At 39.6% G+C, this 21,728-nt stretch overlaps 1 protein-coding gene across 7 annotated transcripts in view; it reads right to left on the reverse strand.

Annotated features, from left to right (window-relative positions):
• micu3a (mitochondrial calcium uptake family, member 3a) overlaps nucleotides 1-19,586 on the reverse strand; it is a 34,066-nt gene extending 14,480 nt beyond the window's left edge. For all 7 annotated transcript variants that reach the window (XM_075463860.1, XM_075463858.1, XM_075463855.1 and 4 more), the window contains exons 1-6: nucleotides 19,261-19,586; nucleotides 13,985-14,132; nucleotides 12,186-12,217; nucleotides 8,999-9,077; nucleotides 2,650-2,697; nucleotides 1,046-1,128 (exon numbers count right to left, since the gene is read on the reverse strand). In XM_075463860.1, the coding sequence (XP_075319975.1) occupies nucleotides 1,046-1,128; nucleotides 2,650-2,697; nucleotides 8,999-9,077; nucleotides 12,186-12,217; nucleotides 13,985-14,132; nucleotides 19,261-19,524 (654 nt within the window). In that variant the 5' untranslated portion in view covers nucleotides 19,525-19,586. The remainder of the gene's footprint in view (nucleotides 1-1,045; nucleotides 1,129-2,649; nucleotides 2,698-8,998; nucleotides 9,078-12,185; nucleotides 12,218-13,984; nucleotides 14,133-19,260) is intronic.
• Between the last annotated feature and the right edge of the window lie 2,142 nt (nucleotides 19,587-21,728).

Consider the following 21,728-nt stretch of genomic DNA (forward strand, 5'->3'; position numbering starts at 1 on the left):
TGACAGAAAGCTGCAGCTGCAAAGCAACCAGTATCAGGCAAGCGATCGTTGCTTGGTGGTTCATTTTCAGTGAACTGGTCATACGAAAACATCAGCCGTTTTCATTTTCTGTACGTGTCACAATGTTTAACTTTACTAAATCAAAAAAACATGCCAACAAATTACAGTAATATTTGTTTGGAGTTTATCTTAATAAAACATTTCCTTCATCTGACGATCACTGCCACTTGTTTGGAGAGCAGAGAAGTCAGTGATCATTACCAAAGACTCAATGTGGGAATTCTTTTTCTGTCCAACACCTGCCTGCCTCCCACAGGATTTAAAGCCATTACCACTCCCTCCTGCTGATGTGCCATCCCACTCCCACCCACCTCCACACAGATTCTGATCCCTTCCTGCCTGCAGCAGTGTTTTTAGCTGAAAATCTGTCCTTCCCATCCTACAGAGAAAGTAGCACATGTAAAGCCCTCAAGAAATGCTACAATTACGCTACTCAGCTGTTTAACAAGGGGGAGCCATAATCTGACTTTCACATGGAAAAAAACTAAAAAAAAACAAAAGGAAAAATTAAGTTAACCAGATTTTTTTAGGCAGGAAAATCAGATATTGGACACCACAAATTGTCTGCATTCATTTCTAAAATATGGACAAGAGAAAGCACTTTTGATAAAACTAACATTTAAATGAAATTATCATAAAAATGCAAAATACATGCATGGATAGAGCCTTTAATATCAGCCCTTTTTATTTCCAAATTTCAAAAATAAAAATTACCTTATTCCTGATCATTATGACAATGATATTCCATATTAAGATCGTGGGATCTCAGATCTCAAACGTTTTACTACCAAATATTGAATAAATGAAATTTTCAAATGGATGCTTTTGTCTTTTGTCCCATTATAATCACAGATACTCACCTCACACTGGCTCTTAATACATTTAATGTCCTAAACAACATGTCTTAGCTGTGATAGGAGCAGAGAGGGCTATTAATATTATTATGCAAATTCAGATGGTTTCTCTCTCAGTATCAGCAACTCACCACCAAGAACTCCCTCTTGTCCACCATCTGGTTGCCGTCCGCATCAAACATATTGAAAGCAATCTTAAAGCCAGCATGAGGCTCTGCAGAACAGATAGGAGAACACATAGGGTGTGAGTGTGTGCTTGTGTTTATTAAAGGCTATTTTAAAGCTATAAATAGCAAGAGAAGAAGTGGCACATAGCATAGATAGGAGAGAAGGAATGAGACAACAAATCCATGTGGACTGTAAGCTACAATTAAATCTCAGATTATTATCTGGCACTCCTGTAAGTGATCAAACACAAATGTTGATCTGCAAAATCAAATAAAGCTTTGCATCATTTAACATTTATCCTCAATATAAGACATTACATTAAGGTTAATAAGACATTACATGGACTTTTTTCCATGCAAGGAGCAGGTTTGCACACTTCAGTTTTTTTCCTTTTTTGTGATATTTCTCTTGCACTTGCTGTCAGCTCCTGACAAAATAGCAAGAAGTTGAGCTTTCTTTCCTCCCAACCCATCTAGCACGCTTTCTTATTAATCAATTACTTGCTTAATTTTCAAGAGTTCCTCGTCATGCCACCAAAACTGTTCTGGGCGTCAGGGTGAAAAAGATAATTTCAAGGTGTTGTGGAGTGTCTGGTACTGGGACATTAGCCACAAATTCATTTGTGATAGCTAGGATGCAGGTTTCCTGAGCAGAAGATTGCTCTGTAACAAGACTGTTACTTGGTTGTCCTCACCGGCTCCATGCTAAGCATCCTGGACAACAAGTGAGTTTAACAAATGAAACAAATGAATGATCAGGCTTCTTTTAAAGGGGACATATTAAGGAAAACAATCACTTTTTTTCTGTGTTTGAGAGCATATATTTGGGTATCACTACCAACTGACATTTTGTTTTTTGGCTTCTTATAACTATGAAAATGTTATATTTAGTGAGCTGTTCAGATTGTGCTGGGATCATTTTACAATGTTATCCATCCTCCTTCTTCTGTATCTCCACTATTAACATCAAATCTCATCATGAGCTACAAGGTTCACTTAATATAGGAAAACGTAGAGCTATCAATGCTCTACCAGTAGCCTACTGTGTGTAATGCTTTACATCCTACCATGGAAATTTGACCTGTTTTACCTGTTGTAAGTTTGAAATCCAGACTTGTCTTTAGTCACTGAATGCACCATATGTACAAGTCCAGTAACAACCATTTTTGAAAACAAACACTGGGGAAATATATATTTGCCATAAGAGCAACAGTTCTTGAAACGTTAAACAAAACACAGAGGAATGGAGCAACAGTGAAGTCAAGAGTTTGCATGTGACGGAGGACTCGTGACACACGTTCAACATTTATTTTGACGTACATTTTATCGCATACAGATTATTTCAAGTTTTGGCTTGTCAGCTTAATTTAATCTGTAAATATACGTTCCCTTTTAGACGCTCGCATTGTGTCATGTTCTGACCACATTTTAAATTCCTTTCCAAAATGAACACTTTACTCTTGAAGTGAGAGCACAATTGAACTAAAATAAATCGGGATCAAGATCGGATGAAAAAGTGAAGCACAAGTTAAGAGAAAAGAGGATGTGTTAAGACTGAACTGACTCACTTGTCAGGATGCAGAGCAGGAACAGGTACTCTGTGTATGAGATGATGCCTGGTGATGAGATCAAGACAGGGAGTTAAAAAAGGTCACATTCAAGACAGTCCTGCAGTGTTTACAGATGTTCAAAGCCCTTGGGCCTCTTGAGCCGCACACACAGTCAAACACAATAACACACATAATCCTCCCTTTCATGAAGATAGCATCTTAAAATGTGTCTTCTCCAAGCTGAGCTGCCAACGGCCATTTGGCCCCACACACCGTCTCTTTCTCTATACCAGAAGTGTCCAGGGTGAAGACGCAGGTTAGTGTGTGTGTGTGTGTGTGTGTGTGTGTGTGTGTGTGTGTGTGTGTGTGTGTGTGTGTGTGTGTGTGAGTGTTTGGATAAGCAAGTGAAAAATGTTTTAGGAGGAGGGCCTTTCTTGCCTCTGGCACATTTAGAATCTTTGTCGATCCATGTCAGCTCTCTGTCCTTTTTTCTTTTTTCACTTTCTGTCTGATAGCTTAGATAGTTCAGGGTGACTCGCCTGAGTGTTATGGAAGACTGCTCTCCCTTTGGTGTGTATGTATGCATGAGTGTGTGTGAAGGTGAACATGACACCAGTTGGAGCCACTGTGAGCCTTGTGTTTTGCTAATGCTTGACTGCTTTGTGTTGGGGAGCTGGTTTGGAACTGAATTCTCTTTTCCCAATGTAGCCTGAGCTCTGCAAAGACCAGAACATACACTCTAAATCTGCTCAGGTTTCTTCATACAGTCTGTGTGTTTATACTCCCATGCTTTCAGTGACTTTTTAATGAATGTAAGGCGGGTGAATGTTGATTTTCAGGTGGTAGTTATCAAGGGGAAAAAACTGAGAATGAAGAACATTAATTTACAATGTCGATTTTCTCATTTAAAACTATCAAAAACCATTCCACTACCTCTGAGTTTTGACATTTAAGCATTTTTGTTTTTGTCAGACTTAAAGTGTGCGAATCTCTGGTCGTGCTTTAAACTGGTTCAAGTCCTATCTGGAGGACAGGAAATATTTTGTTGAAATTGGTAACTGTGTCTCAGACCAAATGGCTATGACCTGTGGGGTTCCCCAGGGGTCAATCCTGGGACCCGTATTGTTCAATCTGTACATGCTTCCACTAGGCCAGCTAATACGCAGCTATAATGTGTCCTACCACAATTATGCAGATGACACTCAGATCTACGTGTCACTGACGGCAGGAGAACACGGGCCTATAGATACACTGTGTCGCTGCATCGAACAGATCAGTGTGTGGATGCAAAACAATTTCCTCCAGCTAAACTCAGACAAAACTGAAATCATTGTCTGTGGCCCACAGAAACAAAGAGAAAGTGTTATCAGTCACCTTGAGACTCTCTCTCTAAAACCTAACTATCAAGTTAGAAATCTCGGGATAATATTGGACTCAGACCTGAACTTTAACAGCCACATTAAATCTGTAACAGCAGCAGCTTTTTACCATCTAAAAAACATTGCCAGAATCAAAGGAATAGTGTCTAAACCAGACTTAGAGAGACTGATCCATGCGTTTGTCTCCAGCAGGTTAGACTACTGTAACGGCCTGCTCACTGGGCTCTCTAAACGGGCTGTAAGACAGCTGCAGTACATCCAGAACGCTGCTGCTCGAGTCCTGACTAGAACCAGGAAATACGACCACATTAGTCCAGTGCTCAGGTCTCTGCACTGGCTTCCTGTCGCTCAGAGAATAGACTTTAAAACAGCTCTGCTTGTGTACAAGTCTCTTCACGGTCAAGCGCCAAAGTACATCTCTGACATGTTAGAGCCATATGAACCAACTCGGGCTCTGAGAACCTCAGGGAGGGGTCTCCTGCTGGTGCCCAGAGTCAGGACTAAACAAGGTGAGGCTGCGTTTCAGTTTTATGCTCCTAAAATCTGGAACAGCCTTCCAGAAGATGTCAGACAGGCCTCAACTCTGACAATGTTTAAATCCAGGCTGAAAACAGTTCTATTTAGCTGTGCATATGACACCTGAAAGTATTTTATCTGCACTCTTCACTTTTTAATTACTTAATGATTATTTTAATGGGTTTTAAATTTCTTTCTTTTTTAATTTCTTTCTTTTATTTTTTTTATTTCTTTTTAATGGTTTTATTGCCTTCTTGTGATTTTATGTAGCTGTAAAGCACTTTGAATTGCCCTGTGTATGAATTGTGCTCTATAAATAAAATTGCCTTGCCTTGCCTTGCCTAATCAGTATTATCCACGATATGAAGCAGAAGTTACACAGAGGATTTTAATGTCTCCATGTTATAACCTTTTGCTTCCACTTGGGGGCAGAAAATACACTCTGAGGCTTGCTCCTCTTGGTTGAATTTGAGCGATCTTTGTTGGTCCTTTAGCTTTGCTCTCTTGTGGAGAAAAAGCTGCTTTATGTTGGAAACTGTCAAAATAATGATGATTGTGCAGTGCAGCTATTGTCTGCTTGTCACCTGTGCTTCTTTGCTCTTTATCACTAACTTTCAATCAGCATTAGACCTATGTCTGTCATCATCTCTGATGGCTATGCGTTAAGTTTTGAGAAGAATGCATGCAATCTTTTCCGCATGGATTGAGTACCCGAAATTCTTCACTCTGCATGGGGTGTGATCAATGCAGACAGATGCCTACTTGCAACAATAAGCTGCCCCAAGTGAGAAATGGTGAAGGAAGGGCATCCAGCGTAAAACATGCGCCAAATCGATGAAGAGGAGATTGACTCGCTATGGCGACCCCTAATAAAAGGGAGAGGCCGAAAGAAGAAGAAGAAGAAGAAGAAGAAGAAGAAGAAGAAGAAGCAGTGAGAAGTGGTGAGCTCCTTCTAATTGTCAGCAGGGGGATGGAAAATGGTGATGTTTTGTATAAAAGTCTACAAGGAAATTAGCCCATTTTACACTTTATGCATTACATCAGCAAAATATTCCTAATAACTTTTTGTTCTGAGTAACTAGTTTCAAGTCTTTTTTTAAAAAAAACAATGTGTTTTGCAAATAACAATACAATTTAGGGTAAAATAAGACTATAAAGGTGAATATGCAATAGGTGTGCATAGTTGGCACGTGCATCAGTGTGATAACATCTCATCTAGTTTAAGAAAAATAAATGCAGATGGAAAAAATGGTAAATAACAGACCTGAAAATGGTAATTCCGTAACCAGAGATATCTGGTAAATCTGATAGGCTAGAAAAAATTCTGCATGTACTTCTCATAAATAGCTAAGCCGAGTTTTTTGTTTAATGGTGTATTACTTTTCAGGTCTATTTCAATACCGGATAATGACTTAGATAAAGATCTAAAAGAAGACAAGGGGAATTTTAAAACCTTCTCAAATCCCAAATAATAAGACATATGATCAAACCAAAAGACATTTTGGTTATATATAACACTAAACCGCAGGTACATGTGATTTATTATCCAAAAATGGTAACAAACCATTATTCTCAGAGGTACAAGAATGACATGTGTTAATGTGCAATAACATCTTTAGCATTTTTGCATCAAAACACAACAACAAATAGAGACGAATGTTAAATGGTTTGGACGCACCTACATTTTGGCTTTTTCTTGGAATAAGTAATACAGTACATTATTTAACAAAGGCATAAGTTAAAACTGAAACTACATTCAGACCACCGGATGTGTCTGTTAGCTGACATATGGATCTACTTTGTACCGGAAATATCTGTTATGGCACAGCCTTGTATAGTATCAATAATCATACCACTGTACATTTTCTGAAGCCAAGTAACAAAATAACTGTGTAAATTACAAACAAGCAGCAGATCCCAACAACATAAACACGCACAGAACAGTGAGCGGTGTTCAGGTAACACTCTGCATTCCTCTGTCTGAGACACAATTCTGTCACTGTCAAAAATCCAAAGGCATTCAAACAATTTCAACTGTCCTCGCTCATTATGGCATGAAGAAGCAAGCCTGTACTGACACACAGGGCTTACACACAAGATACTCTTGGAAAAGCACTAAATTACATATAGTTGAAGTAACAAATACGTGTTTTAGAAGTAATACATGAGTATAAATACGAGTATCTCTTTCTGACTACTCAGTCTTGTCTTTTACATAAATCTTTTACAATCTATCCATTCTTGTATTTCTCTACATTCCACCACTTGTGTTGTTTCTCTCTTTTTTTTTTAACTTCCTGACTCATTAAACTCTTCTTTTCCCTCTCCATCTCCCAGATAAAAAGAGGAAAGAAGGCAGTCCACCTGGATACTTGTCCCTACAGACTTATTCAAGTAGCACGGTGAATATACTTCTGTTAATATGAGAGAGGGGATGTATCACACATGGTGTGCTATATTTAGCATCCCCCAGTGTGTGTGTGTGTGTGTGTGTGTTGATCAGCGTAATTATCACTATGGGGACTCAGTCCCTGACTGTGTGATTCCTCAGTTACATATTCCTGAAGCAAATGCTTAATCAAGGTAAGCTCATCTCCTCTTTCTCTCTTTAGAGAAGTATAAATTGGGATGGTTTTAAAGAGGAGAGGAGAGGACAGAGAGAGAGAGAGAGAGAGAGAGAGAGAGAGAGAGAGAGAGAGAGAGAGAGAGAGAGAGAGAGAGAGAGAGAGAGAGAAGAGAAAAAAGACACAAGAGAAAAAGAAGAGATTTTTTTTCAGCAGGTTGTTTGGCGGCAAGCAGGGACAGCATGACACCAATACCGGATTAGAGACACCCACAGTGACACAGATATTCACCAGCATTATTTAATAAAAAATCAAAAGGTAGGCCGTGGTAGTCGGCACATAAGCACAGTACAGAAAAGCCTGTAAAAGTCATGTCATAATTCTGCAATAAACTTACTAAACTTTGCAGTCTTGTCTTCATATGTCTCACCTATCGTGAGAAAATCAAACTGTACATAAGCTGTAGTGAAATTATGCACGTATTAAACTTATCTATGAAGCTGAAAGCTCCAAATCTTTGTCAGTCCACATTCAATGAACTTGATACATATTTTCATCTGACTGTTACTTATTTACTCTGGAGAAAGAGAACACCGTATTAATGTTACAAAAATAAGCAACCTGTAGTCCTTGTGTGGAAATCTTTTCTGAAATATCACCAAAGCAACCTCTAAAATGGTATTCTGTAATAAGACTTCAACATTCTCTCTTTAAGGCCAAACGTGACCTTTTTGGATTCTAACCAAATAGTTGTGTTGGCTAAACCTAAAGACAGAGCAAGTAAAACAGCGAGTGACACTGAAAGAAAAGACCGAAACCAATGAAATCAATTAAGAATCGTCTTCTTGAACTTAAAGATCCACTTCCATCGTTATTTCATTTACAAATATACATATTACTGTGGTCACCACTATGATTGAATGCATTGTGCATCGTTTCTGTCAAAAATATCGTCGTTGTCTCCTTGTTTCAAGCTGTTTTGTGTGAGCTAGAATTGGCCTGTGTGGCAAACGACTGGCTTTTCCGGTTTTCCTCATGAATATCCGCGACGTGACAATAAGGCACCTCTGATTGGTTTCTAAAAAAAAAACGTTACAGGGCACAACCCCCTAGACCCCAGCTGAGCTGTGCCACTGCCAGCCCGCAGCGCGCTATGTTTGAACTGTGCCTGGAGTTTCTTGCTGCACTGCAACGATTGGCAATCATTGCTGTGAATTTGTGAAAGTTGGCGAATAAAATCATGTCTTCATGTCTTCATGTATTCGCGGAGCGCCTGTCCATTAGATTAGCTGTGGCCATGCCATACAAGGCTATGGGCGAGGCTTACGACCGAGTGACGAATCAAAGTTTCACCTTCTCTCACGTGCTCATTTGTCTGTGTCTCTAAGTGGGTTGACCCTTCAATGACCAGTGCATCCCAAGTAGATCGAATTACACTTTGGCGCGGCGCATACTCATATGACTTGTTGTGACCTACCACATTTTAAAATGAGTGACACAAAAGTGGTTTCCAGCAAAAGTTGGCCTTTAAGTTGAGTTTTTTTGTTCTGCTCCACCCTCCTTATTGGAACCATGTCACTTGTTAATGAGAATCTTCGCATTGACGTTTGAAAAACAGTGTTTATAAGCCTTTAAGTGCACATGTGCATATGCTTTGGTGGATCCAAAAGTACTTCAGATTTTTTTTTTCAGGTTTAGTGCATGTTTTACTGTTTTTTTAGCGGTTCAGAGTTTTGAGGGTCCAAACTGTTTCATAGTTGGCGTGTGAATTAGGAAAAGGTTGGGGTTAGAAACAGAGTTGTAAAGGTTTAGAGACAGGAGACTACATTATGTGAATGACAAGAGGCCACCGAGACAAACAAGGAAGTGTCTGCGTTTATGTGTGTGTGAGTGTGTGTACTCTCTGACCTCGTTCTCTCAGGTTGCGGAACAGTTTAGAGGATCCTCTCCATACTGGGGGAGTGTCCGAGAGGATCTTTTCCAGCTCCTGACACATACATGCAAAAACACATGATCAAAATTACACTGTAAAAACACAAACTTCCACCTTCCAACTTAAGCTTCTACATAGAAACAGATAGAAAGCTAGAAAGACAGATGAGCATGCTAAGAAAAATGGAAAAATATTGGCAGGGTTTTATTTTGACGTTGCAACTGAAATGTTGATTTTTGAGCATTCAAGCAGAGAAAACCTGAATTTTAAGGAAAGCAATGACTAAGGTGAGTACACTGACTATAATCTATCTAGTTATATTTAAATTACCACCAGGTATGAGAAAATGTTAACAACAAAACACTATTACAGTAGAAGCACAATGTGGAGATTTTGAGCACATGTGGTGCTATGAAGCAATATTTTTGTGGGTTTTAATGACTTCTGTATCTTGCTTAGATTGGTCAAAGTAATAAACTGGCAATGAATAAAAGAACATAAGGGCTTATGCATCTAAAATGAGATTGCATTTAAAATGTATATTATGCTGCTGGGAAATGCAGAATGACTTGTAATACTGTTACCAGGGCAATCCTGTTGTCTTTCTGTGTTTAGCTCCATTCTTTGTCTTATCTTCACTTTGATTTGGCTCCTTATGTGCGATCACCAGTTTGAACTGAACAGGCTCAACCCACAAATTGAACGTTTCAGAAAATCCACCACAGCCTGTCAGCAAAGTGTGGTGTGTAGATCACAAATTTATGATGAATTGCAACAGCTCATTGCCTCAGATTGAGTTGTCAAAATGGCCAAACTGCCACTTTTGGTCACAGAGCATCTCTGTTTGTCAGTGGTTAAAACAAGTAGTATTACAAGGAAGTACAAAATGACCTCTTGGGATTACATTTACATGTGTTCTTGCTAGATTTTGGAAAAATTACTATGCTAGTTTCCTTCAATTTTAGTGCCAGTGGCAACACTTTCATATATAATGAACAAATCTGTCCAAGATCAGTGCTACTGCAACAAAACTACCATGAGTATGACTAAAACTAAGCTCCTGACTTATACAGGAACAATGGATCAGATATACACTATTTGGTCAAAAACAACATGTCACCACCTGGATTTACATATGTAAATGACCTGGGGTTGCTTCAGTTGGTCGGATCTAGGTTCAGCAACTTAACATGTTCTAAAAATGAAGTCAGCTGAATGACAAGGATTTTCCATCGATACGAGATAACAATGCCAGGAGTAATCTGGCTCAGGGAGCATAACATATCATTTTCAATCATGGACTGGCTACCTCAGAGCATAGATCTTAACCCCACTGAAAATCTTTCCCATCATCAATCATGGGGGAAAATAAATGCAACTCTAGGTGCAAATAAATGTTACGATATTGCATAAGCTTGACTTTTTTTTTCTGGACAAGCAGTGTATCAATATTATTCCAAATGTTAACATGTTGACAGTATTTATGCTGCATGGTACCACTTTCTTGTTTCCTAGAGGATTTCAGGCCTGGCAGTAGAGTGTTACATCTCAACAGCAGACCACAAGTACAGTGCCTTGCGAAAGTATTCGGCCCCCTTGAACTTTTCAACCTTTTGCCACATTTCAGGCTTCAATCATAAAGATACATAATTTGAATTTTTTGTGAAGAATCAACAATAAGTGGGACACAATTGTGAAGTGGAATGAAATTTATTGGATGTGTCAAACTTTAACAAATAAAAAACTGAAAAGTGGGGCGTGCAATATTATTCGGCCCCCTTGCGTTAATACTTTGTAGCGCCGCCTTTTGCTGCAATTACAGCTGCAAGTCGCTATGTCTTTATCAGTTTTGCACATCGAGAGACTGAAATTCTTGCCCATTCCACCTTGCAAAACAGCTCGAGCTCAGTGAGGTTGGATGCAGAGCGTTTGTGAACAGCAGTCTTCAGCTCTTTCCACAGATTCGATTGGATTCAGGTCTGGACTTTGACTTGGCCATTCCAACACCTGGATACGTTTATTTGTGAACCATTCCATTGTAGATTTGGCTTTATGTTTTGGATCATTGTCTTGTTGGAAGATAAATCTCCGTCCCAGTCTCAGGTCTCTTGCAGACTCCAACAGGTTTTCTTCCAGAATGGTCCTGTACTTGGCCCCATCCATCTTCCCATCAATTTTGACCATCTTCGCTGTCCCTGCTGACGAAAAGCAGCCCCGAATCATGATGCTGCCACCACCATGTTTGACAGTGTGGGGATGGTGTGTTCAGGGTGATGAGCTGTGTTGCTTTTACGCCAAACATATCGTTTTGCATTGTGGCCAAACAGTTCGATTTTGGTTTCATCTGACCAGAACACCTTCTTCCACATGTTTGGTGTGTCTCCCAGGTGGCTTGTGGCAAACTTTAAACAAGACTTTTTATGGATATCTTTGAGAAATTGCTTTCTTCTTGCCACTCTTCCATAAAGGCTAGACTTGTGCAGTGTACGACTGATTGTTGTCCTATGGACAGACTCAGCTGTAGATCTCTGCAGTTCATCCAGAGTGATCATGGGCCTCTTGGCTGCATCTCTGATCAGTCTTCTCCTTGTTCGAGATGAAAGTTTAGAGGGACGGCCGGGTCTTGGTAGATTTGCAGTGGTCTGATACTCCTTCCATTTCAATATGATTGCTTGCACAGTGCTCCTTGTGATGTTTAAAGCTTGGGAAATCTTTTTGTTTGCTGCACTGAAAGTAAAGGGGCCGAATAATATTGCACGCCCCACTTTTCAGTTTTTTATTTGTTAAAAAAGTTTGACATAGCCAATAAATTTCATTCCACTTCACGATTGTGTCCCACTTGTTGTTGATTCTTCACAAAAAATTTAAATTTTATATAGTTATGTTTGAAGCCTGAAATGTGGCAAAAGGTTGAAAAGTTCAAGGGGGCCGAATACTTTCTCAAGGCACTGTATATCCCACCTTGTCTGTTCTATACATTCACTAACAATACCTATAATACATTTTAAATAATTCTACATAAAAGACCTTTACCTAAACCATAGTCAAAAATTGTATTTAGACTCTGCAGTGAATAAAAAGTAGCAGATGTAACATGCAACAGATGTCTGACTGCATCATGGAGGGAGCGGTAGAAAGAAGGATTTAAAGTGTGTCTCCCACCTGTTTGGTCAGGGACCTCCAGGGCTTCTTGTCTGCCAGGGATCAAGACAAAAGAGGAGAGAAAAAGAAGGGAAAGAGGAGAAGAGAGTTTGGGTGGGCTCGGTCAGATAGCATCTGTATGATCTAGAAATGGGTCTTAATGTGCAGAGTACAGTCACAACATACACACACACAAACATACACACACAGGCACACTCACTTTATATATACTCATCATCACAGGCCCATTTGTACTGTCTAAAGTGTACCGTGCTTGCCTTTGTAGTTTGTGGAATGTCCCAGTAAAAGCACATACTACTTTTGTTCTGTTTTATACAACAAAGTTCATCTAATTCAACTTCAAAGGGGGCATTAGAGTATGTCGGCTGCCGAGAGGGTACGAGCGGCTGTATCGTATGACAGCGAGCCAAGAGTAGATGTAAACACACACACATACAGGTGCACAGTTTGCACGCAATTCAATCAAATGCCCACTGAAAAAGAGAAACATCTTTTCTTTGTTTGTGGTAACCTCAATGTGTACTGACATTTTTAGACCAGTGGTCATACAGGAGTAATTTCAGTTTATTGCCCAGTTTAGATATTTACAGGATAAGAGAGGGTACATGAGAGCAAATGGAATGTCAGTCTGTGTGTGTCTGACTAACATTGACCTCAGACTAAACAATAGCTGTAAAGCCATCTGCTTTGAGGCTGGCTGGCTGGCTGGGGCTAATCTGTTACAACTGGCAGTAAGCTGACAGAAACTGCAGATATATGCTTAAATTCATCATTTTTAAGTGTTTCAAGACGTGGTAAAATAAAAAATCTCTCATAACAAACAGTAACGTCCACACAGAGAAAACAAATGCAGATCAGAGATGAAGCTCAACAAACTTTCACCATTCATCCATTTTAAACAAGATTGCAATAAACTCCTTCAGTAAATAGATTTGTATCGTTGCTCAAAATGTGTTGTCGAAGTAATGAAATAACTCAAACAAAAGTTTAAAGAAATGTTCAATGTCTTCATTGACCAATCTCATGAGAAAATATGAAAAAACTTCAATTTTGATGTCAGCAAAACAGACTGTAAAAAGTTGGGAGACAGCTAAGGGTGTCAGCATTGGGCATAAAAGGAGTCAAAGGCTCACTCTTTCCAAGCTCTATTGATGTGGGGTGACTCAGCACTTTCTGCCAACACTGTCAGAGATTCAAAAATATTTTCAAAAATGTTGCTACTCTCCAAACTATTGTGAGGGTCTCTGGAAAAATCTCAGTAAGTTGAGCCCCAGAAAAGAAACTTTCGTTGGATGTTTGTGACCTTCAAACACTAGGCAGAACTGTAGGAGAAACAAACACCTGGATCAATGTAGCCACAAGAGCACAGGCGTACGTTAAAAAAAACGAGGACCCGAATCTGGTCTTTTAACTGCGTGGATTTACAATCTTCTTCTGTTCTTAACAAAAGGATGCAATTACCCCCAAATGTTTCACCTCCAATTTCCAGCCATTGTTTTTGTCAGTTTATGCAGTTTACTGCACTGAAAGCTCTGCTTTGAGGCATGGCTCTAACAGACAAACCAGGATGAGTATCTCTGTGATGATGCTGCACAGAAAACCTTGAAATGACACAAATGAATACAAAGGTTGGGCTTACTGTAAATAGAATTAAAGCTTAGTTAAGAAAAATAATTTTCTTTTATTTCAAAGCAAATATAGGCCATACGAAACATGAATAAAATGTATAAAAACAAAAAAAAAGGTTTGACATATGGCAAACTTTGTATCCGAGGCTTACCTCTATGACTGATACTTACTTCTTGGTTCGCTCATGGTAACCGACTCGATGAAGTTCTGCGGCGTCATGTACAGCTGTCCATCATACTCCACAGAGCTGAACATGCGGAAACGATATTCATGAGAAGACATGTACACATCTCCGTCCTCAAAGTCAAACGGACGTGCCTGCAGACAAGAATCCAAAACAAAAAAAACAGAACAGACAGTTAGTCTGTGCCCTGCGTGATTAGTGTGATGAATAGGCCATCAGTCAGAATGTAAGCAAAAGTCATACCAAATTTTGACAAGGTGGTTATTTAAATATTCTAACACCACTGATCTGTGAAAAGTATCCCAGATTATGACTATATGTAAACAAAAACTTTTATTATCCAACCATCAGATTTGACTTTCATGCAGTTTTAGTACATTTATTTCCCACAGCGGTCATGCTTTGAATGTGATTTCCACAGCTTTACTGCGTCTCGTGCATACTGCAGAATCCAAGCAGCATGCGCCTCCTCATTACTTTTGAACTCCTAAATAATGAGAATATCCATCTATTCTTGGCATCAACTCTCTCCATTTAGCTCTCTGAGATTATAAATAGAGTCAACACTTCTGGCACAGGGAAACAGAAGAACAGGGGCACACACAAATGCACAATGACACACACCAACACTACTTTCTACTTGATTAGCCTTCCTCTCTCCCTCTCTGTGAGGAGCTAGGATTTCAACTTGATTAGTTGCAGTGTAGGAGTACTGCTGTACCAACAGATTGTGCTGCATGAAGCTGTGTAATTAGCAAGAGAGGTTTCCAAATTTAAACCTGTTTGGCTGCAGGCCCCAGCTCACAGAGGTTCCTGCTCAGCTCAGCGAACATGCTAATGAGCATGCAAGTTCATTGATAAAGCTTTGATGCTGCCTTTACCAAGGGAGCTCTGGCAGGCACGGATGGGAGATGAATGCTGAGGCTTCATGGGAAGGCGCTGTAATCAAGCTGAAGAGCAGTCACACCCATGGGTTTGACTCTCACTAATGAATGAAGTTTGTAAAGTTCTGCAAAGACGGCAAGGTTCCCATACCACACAGCGCAACAATATATAAAAAGTATTTCATTCCCTTAGAACAAGAGAGGTGAATAAAACAAAGAATAATTTAATGACAGGGAGTATCAAGTAGAGTCTGTGTAGTACACTGTGTTCTTGTGTAGTGGTCATGTATCCTTAACTGGACTGGTTCTGTTGCCTTGCCTTGGTTCTCTGCGCAGCAGATGCTCCAGGTGTTTTCCCCTTAGACAATCTGGTGTTTTCTCTTCGCAGCTGCAGCTTTTTTAGCCTTTTTTAAACTCTCCACTTAACTTGAGCTATTTCAGTTCAGTTAATAGATCTAGCTGGCTAATATCCAAGCAATCGTAAATCAGTTCTTAAATCGGAGCACTCAGAAATTGCAGTTCATTTACGTGGTTGCTGGGCAACATAAAACTAGACATTAGCATTTTTGTTTTCGGTCACCCCTCTTCAATCAGCTGCTGATGCTGGACTGGCATAAGAGCCATTTTAGAGCTAGTTATACTTTAGAGCATCCAAAGAACTGGTCAAGTTTTCCACAGCCAGAGACAACCACCACAACGCTATGTCATTACATCACTTTAAACACTTTCCAATATATTGTTTAAACATCCTTCCACTGTATTCTGAATCTCTGTAGAGGACCAGAGAGCAGGGATACAGTTTACCGACACAGATCACAGTGTTTGTCCCATTTCCCCTGCCAATCGAACACCATTCTAGTTTCTATACACTGTTGTAAACAACAGTCATGTTTGTGAACGCTCTTGAAAAATCCAACTGGCATTCCCAAACGCAGACCAGTATTTACGAACACTGCTACTAACATGATTTCTCCACATTGATTTAAGCAGAATCTGCAACCATTAGCTGGTGTTATTAAAACACCCAACAATGGATGTAATTGTAGTTGCAAATGCTGTTTATAAAATCAGTTTCAACGTGATAATAGCAAATGCCGCTCAATGGGACACATTGGAGATCATTCACAAAGGAAGATGAGAACAGCCAGAGGAGCAATGAGCTCATTTTCTTCCGCTAATCTTCCACTCCATGTTGATGTCGTAGCTCAGTTTTTATTAGTTCTCTCTTGAATTATGCAGATTACACACTGCATCGGGTTTTGAAACATGGTGGTCACACATTAGTTGGTCTTCTTGGTCACCATGTCCCCAAACCGAGTGCCTGATGTAAGTGGCTCTTTATCATGGAGGACCAGCAAAGAATTAGTACACTGCAGCACATGTTTTCCTGACCTGGTGCAGGTGCTTTGGTGGTTGAAAGCGAAAGAAAGCATTCTAAATTAGGGCAAAAAGGGCTTCATTGTGCTTTCTGTAGCAAGGAAAGCACTGGCAGTGCACTCAGAACAACTTGCTGTCTTAGTTTCATGAAATAACCATTCAACTGCTGTTGGTCAAAGTGTTGTAGATTCAAAGTAACAAACGCCATTAATCAATATAAAAAAAATGTAAAAGCTTTAGAAAATTAAAATAAAACCAACAAAATAACAACAAGGTAAGAAAAAATACACAAATAACTTCCTTGAAAGCCAAGAAATAAAAAAGTGTTTATAGAGGGGACTAAAAAATAAGCAGTGACTGAAAACAGGGGCAATAGGTTCCATAATTTAGGGGCTATGACTGCAAAGGCTCCCATGTGTACCAGCCCTAACAATCGGTAGATCTGACTGAGTTGGAAGTATACTACACATATACTTTGAAAAGGTCAGAAAGATCTAAAGAAGGTAACCTATTGAGTGATTATCATTACCACGCAAAAAAGACATTCCTGAGCACATCCTATAATAATTCTTAATATACAGTTGTGAACATGAGAATAAAATCACAAACATAAATGTGAAAAACACACAACAATGTCCAGATGTAGCATATAGCATAAAAAATAAGGTTTTCAGTGCCATCATTGCAGATATGAAAAGTTTACCAGCATGCTTGGGGGACTTATGGACATATCATTGGCATGGACTTTATATGCCACTAGTGACAGTCTTTTGCAGTAGTCCTGGTAAAATGGTGTCTTTCTTTGTATCTTTCCATTCCATTTTCATGAGAACACTGATTTTTAAAAGGTTCAACACTGGCTTGGATACCGTGGTGCTTAAGAGATTTCTGTTATATCTAGCATGTTTTAACAACTGTTAGGAAGAGTTAACCTAAACAGATGGTGTGGAAGTAGGGCAAGAACAAAATGGAGCGACATGAGGAAGAAGTTTGAACCATTTCTTACCTCGATCAACATGATGAGTGAAATCGTTAGCAGATGATGGACAAGCTTAGAACACTGGGAATATTGGGAACGTAGTATTATGTGATTCACCAAATATGGCTGTGAGAACATATTACAGACTCCAACGCCTCTCTACTCTGTCTGCTCAACTTTACTGGCAGACAGAGACTGCAGACAGGGTGGTAAGAGAAAAAGAGGAAGGATTGTACTGCTTGTTAAGAACTGATGGTGTAATCCTGGATGTGTGACAGTGAAGGAGCATCTCTGCAACCCAGATACTGAACTGTTGGCTGTAAGTTTCCCTCCATGTTGTCTACTGAGAGTTCACCAGCAGTTACCTGCATGCCCTGCATGTGACATCATCAGCTGAGTTGTTACTAAGCAACAAACACAACACCCAAATTAAAAGATTTCAACCACAGCTCTCTACCTGCTACATTTTCAACTTCCCAACAATTCATTTTTTTTGTTTTATTCATCTATTTTTCCTAAATAATTTGTGTGGCAACAATATAATTTTCTTTTAAAGCTTAATAAAGTATTATTCAATTAAATACAGAATATCCTGATTAAAAAAGCATCACCTTCACTGATTAAATATCAAGTCATGACATTTAGATCAGTGTGCTGATGAGCCTGATGAAAAATATTCCAAGCTTAAAATAATATTTCATTTAAATTTTGTCACTCAATTTTGGCTAAAAAATAGGAAGGGTAACCAACTGAATTCAAACAACCAAATATTACTTCACAAACCAATAGGTGATGTCACTGTGCTCATGTCTACTTTGTATGAAAAGTCTTGCATTTTGTCTCATTTTACACATTTTATGCATTTCGGTCCAATGCTTCCACACTTCACTGTCTGCTTTATAAACGAGCATTACAAGCTTTGAGAGCCCATTTTTAAATGATAAGCATTCCACTGCTTGAGGGAGTAGTGCTTAAATCAATTATCAGTCAGAGCCATTATAATCAGGGGGTTACTTGACTCAGGTGTTGGTGACTTGAAGGGAGCCAATGAGTTGTTGAGTGTGCCTGGAAATAAACTGTACTATGTAATAAATCCCTGTTTGTCACTGGAACAGAGGACGTTTCTTTGCATGTTTCAAAACATTGAAGCAACTGCAGTCAGTACACGTCTGGTGTGGTGTGTATGCATTCTCGTGACCTGCTTGCCATGAGACACTCGTTGGACTTGTTGTAAGCGCATTCAAACACACACAGATGTTTTTTTTAAAATGACCATAAATAAAGTTTACAGAACACATAATGTGTGTTTCACATAGACATTCATCGTTGATTTTAATGGTTAACAGCAAACCTGCCTGTCGGATAACTTTGATCTACCAACTGATGCAAAGTGAGTTAACGTAAATCAACATTTTCACCAGTTGAGCCGCTTCTTCTTATTGAAGTCATAGTGATCACTGACACTGTACTTGATAAATAAGATGACATGGACAGCATCATTTACTGTGTACAGACAACAATGAATACATGGTTTTACAAACAGAAACAGGCATGCGAGTCCTATATTTCAGTTATTAAACATTGCATGGACAGATGTGCGCAGCTGTGCAGTCTGAGCTGTCCCTGCACACATCTGTCTGAGTGACAGCGTGTGTCCTTTTCAGCACCAGCGCGAGCGGAAAGCGCCATCCCTGCATCTGCGCGCGCACACCGTCCCGCAGCCAAACAGTGAGCAAACTGTTTCCACAGGGCGTGCTGGAAACGAGTGGCACAGTTTTTCCGCACGGGAGAAAAACAAAAATGCCAGCCACAGCTTGGCTACAGAAGAGACGTGGACTCTCCTATGTTGGTCTGATTTTGGTGAAGAAATGCGACAAAAACTCAACGCTGTCTGCCTTTTTTTCCTCAGGTGTCCGTCGTTTTCTCACCAGAGGCCCCTATGTCAACAAGAAACATTCTTGGCCAACGATACACTCCTTACGTGTCACTAAAGCAAGGCAGCTTTTCATGTTAGCCACTCACCTTCTCCTTGGCTTCAACAGTCGGGATGGACGGAAGCAAGCCGTTGATGCTGTGCCTCTTCATCCTTTTCCTGCCTGCGCCGCTTGTCGTGTCATTGTAGAAGTAAAGCGCCACGGCCCCTCCCGCTGCAACGCACATCCCGACTGCCAGGCAGCTCCGTCTCCTTGCTCCATGCACCGTCTGACCACAGATCAGATCGCTTCTTGTCGCCGACCACAGATTTAGCTTTCCGGCCAGTGCTGCCACTCTGCGGAAAGCGGCCATTGCTGCCGTTGGTGCTGCTGCTGTGCTGCTGTAATTGTAAGTTTAAGGGCAGCTCAAAACTATCGCGTTTTAACCGATTTCATCGCGAGATGTGCGGCCAGCCACAATGTTGGTGGTGAGAGCAAAGTCCCTAAGAGGGAAGATGTGTTGTTTTACCAAGAGAAAGTGATTCATCTGACTCACAGCTAAACTGACTGACCTGTTGGGGTTTTTTTTGGAAAATATGTGGACTTTAAGCAAAAACTACTGTGTTAAACATACAACACAGACACAGAAATGTAGCAGTTTAAAACTGAAGCCAAGAACAAGTTTTAAAAAGACAAGAACAGGGAAGACACAAGACTGTAAAAGTTGCATAGGCTAGTGTAGTTCAGATGTCTCATACTTACATGGAAACAGGTCAGCAAAGTGATAGAGTTTTAAAAGCTCTTTCAGAAGTACTGAAGGGGTTCGAGTTTCTCTGTGAAAGGCACTGTGGATTAACAGATCAAAAATGTAAGAGTCATGTTCGCCTACGTGGACTTGATTTGGACATTTCTTAATCTGCCTGCATGGTAACCTTTACAAATCTTAACATCACTAGAAGAAGAAGAGGTGGTGTAACACGGTGATAAAACATGCCACTGTCCGACTCATGTTCCTCCCATCAAATTCAAAATGAGAATATTTAACATTTAATTTATAGTCTTGATACCATTGCCCACTAATTACATTTTCTAAATAATTTAAAATTTGTTGCATTTTTTTTGCATTTATAATCTACACAGTGTACCTTGTTGAAAATGCTGAAATCCACAGGTCACAAGACCTGTTGCCACTGATTTTCAGCCCAGTTCTTGTGTATTTTGGTATACCTCAGCCTGTTTCCCATCCTTAAGAAACTTGACAGTTGAATTTCTATTTTCTGATTAGGCTTCGGTCATCAGTAGATGGTCCTGTGTCAGTTCTTTGCTGGATTTTTTTTAAAAATTTCTAAATACATTATTTACAGATGCTGTTTGTCTGCTGTACATCATTTCTTATGAGTCTGCTTCTTTTGTTCTCCACTTGTTCAGTTTCTCCTTTGAAACAACAAGTTTTTGGTTAACAGCTCTTAGTTAATCACCTTGGTGGAGCAAAAAATACTATTTTATGTCTGTGAAAGTGATATCTTTGGTAGATCTAATTAAAGAAATGGGAAAAAACTTTGTGTCTTTGTGACAGACTGCTTGGCCCTTTGTTAAGTGCTGACACAACAATGGCTCACTCTTGAGTTAGGGGCCTTTTTTAAGTTTGAATGATTAGGTCAGTGATAAGTGGCTTAACAATAAACAAAACACATTACTATGAATGACTGTCAGGTGCAATGACGAAAGAAAAGCTTTAAAAGACCTTCAGAAATACACATGAAAATATATATATATATATTTAGTCAAATGACCGGTCAATGACTTCAACATTTGTCAGTCTTCACTTTTCATTGAAGGTCAGTGGTATGAGATTTCCTGGTAAGTGAGGTTCAAAGCAGCCAATGGGGAGCAGATATCAAACAAATATCAAAGATGAACACTTCATTTAAGTCTTCACTTGTGGGACTAATGCTAACCTGATGGGGCTTTTCTGGTGACTTTGATGCTGATAGAATAAAGGGGAGAAGTCTGAAGGAGGGGCCTGTCACCTGTTCACACATGAAGCAAAGTGGATCACTTTACTGTTCAGTTGAAAACAGATCAAACAATTACTATCAACACCTCTTGGTTGAATTAAACTATTTAAAGGTTGAGTATGGCTATTAAACCCTTCATTTGTTACTTTGGTATCTTTTGCTCATAACCTGAAGTATATCACAGCAGCATGGTTGCTGTAATAATAGCATTTTCTGAATAGAGTAAAAGCTCATGTGAAATTAGGATCTATGGAAGATGCTGAGTGGCTACATCTAAAAAAAAAAAGATAGATCGTTGCACACTCTCATCTGATAACAGTTAAATGTGTTAGGACATTTTAGGGAAAATAAAAGGTATGTTAGAATGTAATCTCAGATGCTTATGTATTTAAATGGTTAAATTAACGTCTCATTTCAATAGGGGCCCTCTGAATTCTGCCGATGAGGACCCCTGGAGTTTCCCAGACCCCAGTTTGGAGACCACTTGCATTAATAACCTCTAGGCTACTTTTTCCAGTTATTCCATTACCAGGCATTCGATTATAAACTGGGATTTCTT

Source organism: Odontesthes bonariensis, chromosome 4, assembly GCF_027942865.1.
Source record: "Odontesthes bonariensis isolate fOdoBon6 chromosome 4, fOdoBon6.hap1, whole genome shotgun sequence".
Taxonomy (NCBI): Eukaryota; Metazoa; Chordata; class Actinopteri; order Atheriniformes; family Atherinopsidae; genus Odontesthes; species Odontesthes bonariensis.